Below are 7,435 nucleotides of genomic sequence, written 5' to 3' on the forward strand. Positions count from 1 at the left end.
CCAACTTTTCCACTACCAATGTTTCAGATTCAATCAAAACTATCCCAAAAACATTCTGTAAAGAAAAATGGCTTACATTTTTGTAAATTTGTGCCACTTCTTGCTCCACTATAGGCTGATGTGAATGGTGTATGTATAGTATATTTAATCAATGTATGAAAATGTAAAGTTACTGCTGCAAACCATGTATGCTTTGCAATTTGATATTCTGGGAGAATGAATCTAGAAGATAATATTTCACATTTGCAGGTTTCCAAACAATTCCAGTATTCTAATACAAAGTATTTTTTGACAAGACAGACAACCTTTTCCAGAAACGTTTACTTTTATTAGAACTCTTTGCATATAGTTTTAAACATGTAGTCAAATGTTACAGTACTCTATTAAAAAAAGATTCTGCCAAATAAAGATCCAATCATGATACAGCGTGTTACAGGTTGAAATTACTCAGCGTTCTTTGATTTGGACACTACTGCCTTCACTGCCTGGATGATGGCATCCTTATCGATGCCAAACATCTTGAGCAGTTCATTTGGCTTCCCGCTTCTTGGCATACGAGTGACAGCCAAACGACGGACCACAATCCCTGGTTCGCCAATCAGAGCAGCAGATACAGCTTCTCCAATGCCACCTAAGGAGGTATGATATACAGAAGACGGTAAGTGAAGCGCTTATTTTTAGTAAGTAACTGATTATTAGAAATCGAAGAAAAAAACCTGCATCATTTAGAGGAGTCAGGCGTTTATAAAGTTACTGTTTTCATAAGAGCTGTGGTGGTGCAGTAGTTAGAATGCAGTACTGCAGGCTAAATTCTGCCCACTGCCCGCAGTTCGGCTGTTTGATTCTCACGGACTCAAGGTTGACTCAGCCTTCCATCCTTCCCAGGTCGTTAAAATGAGGACCCAGATTGTTGGGGGCAATGTGCTGACTCAGTGAACCGCTTAGAGAGGGCTATAAAGCACTGTGAAGAGGTATGTAAGTCTAAGTGCTACTGCTATAATGCCATAAGAGGCCTTTCCTTAAAACGTTTTTAAAGCAAGACGATGGTTTGAATCTCAAGAGAACAGTTGGGCAGTAGAACTAAGCTTGTGTTCAAGTACAGGTGGTCCTCAACTTACAACAGTTTGTTTAGTGACCGTTCAAAGTTACAATGGCATGACAAAAGTGACTTTTCACTCTTGCAACAATTGCAGCACTTGGCAACTGAACTGGTTATGACGGTTGCAAATGTTCTGGGGGTCACGTGACCCCCCTTTTGTGACCTTCTGACAAACGAAGTCAGTGGGGAAGCCAAATTTACTTAACAACCATGTTACTAACTTATCATCAAGTGCAGTGATTCACTTAGTAACTGTGGCAAGATCGGTTGCAAAATGGGGCAAAACTCACTTAACAAATGTTTCAGTTAGCCACAGAAATTTTGGGTTCAACTGTTGTTGTAAGTCGAGGACCACCTGTATTCTTTCCTTCGAGGAAAGCAGCACCATCTGTCTCAGGCAAATAATAAAAAAAAACCCCAGCCTTGATGCAGAGTGGTAGAAGAGGGACTGGACATTGATTATGCAATGCATTTGAATAGTGAAGACGCTCCTTTGTCATATTCCAGCCTACCTTCAGGGTAATGGTCCTCCACTGTGATAATTCTGCCTTTTGTTTCTCTTGCATTTTTAAGTATAGTTTCTGAATCCAGAGGTTTTATAGTGAATGGGTCGATCACTCTGATACTATTTTTTTCTGTGAACGAGGAATAAAAATACAGTTATGTAATACAATATGCGCCTCACAAACTGCAAATCAAGAAACTTACTGTTTTTTCCCAAAAATGCAAACATTCAACCACAACTGGTTTTAGCGCAGTAATTATGAGATCTTAGGGAAGTATTGAATACCCAGAATAATCTTAAATGTATTTATATGTATTTAATTTAAATATGTATTTAATTTAAATATGAGCCAGCAGTGTGCTGCAGCTGCCAAAAAAGCCAACACAGTGCTAGGCTGCATTAACAGAGGGATAGAATCAAGATCACGTGAAGTATTAATACCACTTTACAATGCCTTGGTAAGGCCACACTTGGAATACTGCATCCAGTTTTGGTCACCATGATGTAAAAAAGATGCTGAGACTCTAGAAAGAGTACAGAGAAGAGCAACAAAGATGATTAGGGGACTGGAGGCTAAAGCATATAAGGAACGGCTGCTGGAATTGGGTATGTCTAGTTTAACGAAGAGAAGGATGAGGGGGGACATGATAGCAGTGTTCCAATATTTCAGGGGCTGCCACAAAGAAGAGGGAGTCAAGCTATTCTCCAAAGCACCTGAAGGCAGGACAAGAAGCAACGGGTGGAAACTAACCAAGGAGAGAAGCAACCTAGAACTAAGGAGAAACTTCCTGACAGAACAATTAACCAGTGGAACAACCTGCCTCCAGAAGCGGTGAATGCGCCAACACTGGAAGTTTTTAAGAAGAAACTGGACAGCCATTTGTCCGAAATGGTATAGGGTTTCCTACCTGAGCAGGGGGTTGGATTAGATGACCTCCAAGGTCCCTTCCAATGTTATCATTATCATTAACATTAACATTATCATTATCATCATTATTATTATTATATTTCTATATCTTTCAAGCATATAAATCAGATCTATGTTTCTCCAACCTTTTGAAAGAGAATATTCATATCTCCCAATTCTCACATCTCTCCAACTTTCATGTTACCACTTTGTCCAGGGATTATACAACATAAAATCAGAGATGAGAAAGTCCCAATTTAATTGGCCATTTCGAGCACTGTGCCTGACAAGAGAGTTGCAGACAATGTTTTTCTATTGGATCCTCCATGTGAGAGAACAACTTTTTCCTGAAGTCAGATCAGTACCAATCCTAATGATCTTCCATAGGTAATAAAAACAAGCTTTTCCAGACAGCATTTGGGGGATGACAACACACCCTGTGTGAACCATAAACACAAAGCTTTTGCTGTGTCCCTGCACAACAGTTACAGTGCCCTTGCTAACCTTAATAGGGACATTAAGGAGACAGGTAAAGGTATTTGTGAAGATAACTTAAATAAGCAGGGCATTGTGATCCAAGACGAAGAACTAGATTTCGACAGGGAGAAGTGTGAATCAGCTACTACACATCAGTCATGCAAGAACAGAAAGGCATCCAAAAAGAGAAGCTACCTTCTGGTAGGTGATTCAATTGTAAGGGATGTAAATTTAGGAAAGGACACAGAGGCTTCGAAAGAGGTCAGGTGTCTTCCAGGTGCTACTGTCAGTAGGGACAAGAAACGTATTTCTAAAATAATTAAGACTGGCAGCAAGGGCTGTGATGTGGAGGCTATTGTACACCTTGGCACTAACGATCTGTCCCAAAAAGATGTACTCTCTGTGCAGAATGATTTCCAGAGCTTGGGGAAGGAACTTAGCAGAATAGGCTGTAGGCTTACTTTCTCAGAGGTTTTACCAGTGTATAAGGAGCAAAATGGAAAAGGCCAGCGCATAGCACAATTTAATATGTGGCTAAAGGAGTGGTGTAAAGGGGAAGGCTNACCATGAGTTCTAAACTTCCCTTAAGCACAGAAGCAGCTTGTTACTTTGGGCCAGTCACTCCCTCTTAGCCCTAGGAAGGAGGCAACAACAAACTGTTTCCAAAATCCTGCCAAGAAAACTGCAAATAATAGTTCAGGCAGTCATAGGAGTCAACACAGGAAGGAAGGAAGGAAGGAAGGAAGGAAGGAAGGAAGGAAGAGGAGAGAGAGAATGTATAGAATTAAAGTCTTTATAGACTTATCTAATATTCTGCCAAGAACTTTATTAATTAATTATGTTACTGTATTTAAAATACTGCTGTCACACGACATGTTACTGAAGAACCTTTACCAAAACTTATGCTAGCAACTTTCCTGATTCAAATAGCACTTTGTACTCATTACTGAAGTATAGCTAGAGTTGGTTACATTTTCCACTTTGGGCAATATATTGGACAATGTATTATGGAAGATGGATGGATTGATGGATGGATGGATGGATGGATAGATTTAAAAGTTTATGTATCAATTGCTTTCTTGTATTACACATTATAGCAAATTTACTTTTGAAATTCTGAGGAAGATTTAGAGAATATACCATTAAATAAATTGCTTTTCTCTTTAAATAGAAGCAGAATAGTTGTAAGGTATACTTGACTGTTTTAACAAGTGGCAAGACTAGAATTGTCTTGGATTCAGAAGCTAAAAAGAAACAGGCTTGGTCAGACTACCAGGGTTATACTTTCTATTGGGAAAAAAAGTAAGAAAAATGTAGGATGATATATTCTCACTCACTAAGACTTAAGATCAGTCCAAGGGCACTTCCACATTTTTTATTCCTAATTCAATCCAGGTCCAACAAAGTTGATTGCCACTAAATGATTAAATTAGGTGATGATCCTACTATACCTCAGTAAAATGATTTAAACTCTTGGTATATCTGCATATTTATTGTATGAGCCACAATGGTGAAAAGTGAAAAGTCTTACATAGATGGCTAACGATTGCTGTCACATTAATTTTTGAGAATGAATAATAATATATAGAGAACTCTTACATATCAGCCTTACCTACAGTTTTTCAGCAATACATATTCAGATTTCGGCAGAGCACATTAAACCTAACTATCCTGTGAAAAATACATGCAGGCACAGAAACATTGGAAAATCTTCTGAAATTACTGTTATGTTGCTTGCCATGGGGACTATGATTCTTTGCTCTGTCTCAGCCTGCAATACAATTGCAATGTGATTTCTCTCCAGATGGAAACTGCACCAACTGAATAACTACTACATAGTTCTTATTTCATGCTTCACAAGATTCAAACATTAGGAGTTTATTAATATAAATTATAAGTAAACCATTGAAAGACATTGTTGGGAGGGAGCAAAAACTATGTTTTTATCGTAATTCTCATTTTCAGACTCAGAACTGCCATTTATTTTATCAGTTGTTGCATGAGGAGACTTGGGTTTTGCAATCAGTTTTGGTTTTCTTCACAATTAAATGCTTTTAAACCAATAACCAAAAAATAACTTTTTATAACACTGAGTTATTAGATCTTAGTTTGTCCAGCTTGTGTGCACATATAGTACCTTGATACTTTTAGTTAATTGGTTTCAGGAGGTGCAATGAGTACCAAAAATGATGAGTATCAAACAATTTTTTTCCATAAGGAATAATGTAGTGAGTCACAAGGCAGCTGGCATCGACAAATTCTAGTTTGTGCGTTGAGTATCAAACAAACGATGAATACTAGGACAAATTTTCACGTCAAAATACATTGAGTACCAAATTTGATGGATTTCAAAGCAGTTGAGTACCAATACTACTAATAGTAAATCTAATACTAGTGTCCAAGGAGAAAATAATAAAAAGGAAGTCATTAATATTTGTGTGAATGGTGCAGAGATGCAGTTTCAGATGGTATAACTGGAGAAATGGTAATTATGAATATGATTCATTGCGGACCTACTCTTGACTTGTTTACTGTATGTATGAAGGATGTCTGTATGCCTGATGATTGAAGAAATGCTGTTGTTGTTTCCCTGAATTGATGGAAGGTAGCAACATAGATTGCAAAAACTATAGAGAATTCATTTGTTGGCTCTGCCAGATAATGTATTGGACAGAATTCCAGTTGAAAAGGTATCAAAGATGCCATAAACAAAATTTGGGAGGTGCAATATAGGAATAGGGAGTATGTAAAACAGACCTTTGCACTTTTTGGCACTCAGCTCATTAAGAGAAGTATAAATATGGGAGAGTTGATTGTACTATTGATTTAAAGAAAGAGTCTGATGAAGAGAATAGTTTTGAAGTATGGAGTGTTTTGTATGACTATAGAGGGGATTGATGGCTGCTGAATGCAGTAAGAGTATTGTATCATTGAAATAAAGAATGTGAGAGAATAAATGGATACATAGCAAATAGTTTAACATTGAACAGGGAATAAGACAAGATTGTTTGTTGTCTCCTTAGTTGTATAGTGCATTTATAGCCAAAAGTAGGCTTATAGTGATGGTAGTATGTTGGTCTGGGATATGAATGTACTTGTACACTTATATGCAGATGATGATGTATTGTTGGCTGGGAACCCAGTTGCAGAAATGTTAGATAGATTGGTTGGAATAAATTGATGAGATCTTTAATAAGAGAGATGTAATTTTTGAAGAACAAAAGACAATGCGTGAATTGGTATATAGATGTAGTGAAACATACATGATTTGCAAGGATAGGGAGGCATTGTGAACGGGGTTCATGTAAAATAGATTGTTAGATATCCTTTTATCTCCTACCTTTACTTTGTTTTGCTTACAATTATTTATTCTTGCTTTGTACTTTTCATAATATTGCTTGCCTTGAAAGGAATAACATAATGGATATGAATATATGTAATTATTAATATATTTTTCAGCCTACTTTACAGAATTTATGGACACTGCATTTCCTTTTTTTATGATACAGCAGTGGTGAGCCCTATATACCCATAATTATACATTGGATAGTTCAGTTTTGAAAAATGATGGCGTTCTTAGATTATTATGAACTGTTTCAATTCAGAGTTTTGCAATATTTTCAATCCTACCTATGGCAGCATTTAAGGATTTATGGAGCAATATCACCCTTCTGCGACTTATTTTAGAATTTATATTGTTTAATACTTTGAATTTGAATGAAATAAGAGCTTTAAATAACTGTTGACAGCTTGATTTTGTAAGAAAATGTATTCTGCCAAGTGACATAGGACAAGCGCTATAAACCTGATGCTTGGAATAGGTGAGTTTTACATTAATGGGAACTTTGAGAGTGTAATGAGAATTTCAGTCATTTGATTTTGCTATGATTTAAATAATGCTTCTAAGTAGAATTTCATAAATGCCCCAAACAAGCACAACTTGATTTTTTTCAGCAGTTTATTAGGATTGTAACATTTGTAATCTTAATCAGAAATATATATTGTATAAATAATACATATTAGCTCCAGTTTAAACATTTGATTAGCATTAAACCAAAGTTTGGATTTTATTCAATTATTCTTAAATAATATTAAGAGCAATCAATTAAATATAAGCAATGCAATTGGAATTAAATAATGACTCAGTAATAAAAACATGCTGGAATCTCTAGGTGTAGATCTGGGAAAATTTCCCTGGAGATCCATGATCAGTCAGGAAAGATCTGGAGTGTGTATTGTTAGATAGATAGATAGAAAAATGTGGGGTAGACAGAATCACCACCAGATGGATCCGTAGCTGGCTGACCGGCCGTACTCAGCGAGTGGTCCTCAATGGAACCACATCTACATGGAGGGAAGTATGTAGTGGGGTGCCCCAAGGCTCTGTTCTGGGCCCAGTGCTCTTCAACATCTTCATCAACGATTTGGATGAGGGGATAGATGGGGA

The 7,435-nt window shown here is 36.9% G+C and overlaps 1 protein-coding gene across 1 annotated transcript in view; it reads right to left on the reverse strand.

Annotated features, from left to right (window-relative positions):
• Nucleotides 1-306: 306 nt before the first annotated feature.
• Nucleotides 307-7,435, reverse strand: part of TKT (transketolase) — a 34,983-nt gene continuing 27,854 nt past the window's right edge. Inside the window, exons 13-14 of the mRNA XM_015825386.1 lie at nucleotides 1,612-1,734; nucleotides 307-631 (exon numbers count right to left, since the gene is read on the reverse strand). Of these exons, the coding sequence (XP_015680872.1) occupies nucleotides 444-631; nucleotides 1,612-1,734 (311 nt within the window). The 3' untranslated portion in view covers nucleotides 307-443. The remainder of the gene's footprint in view (nucleotides 632-1,611; nucleotides 1,735-7,435) is intronic.

Source organism: Protobothrops mucrosquamatus, unplaced genomic scaffold (assembly GCF_001527695.2).
Source record: "Protobothrops mucrosquamatus isolate PMUCROS unplaced genomic scaffold, P.Mucros_1.0 scaffold2613, whole genome shotgun sequence".
Taxonomy (NCBI): Eukaryota; Metazoa; Chordata; class Lepidosauria; order Squamata; family Viperidae; genus Protobothrops; species Protobothrops mucrosquamatus.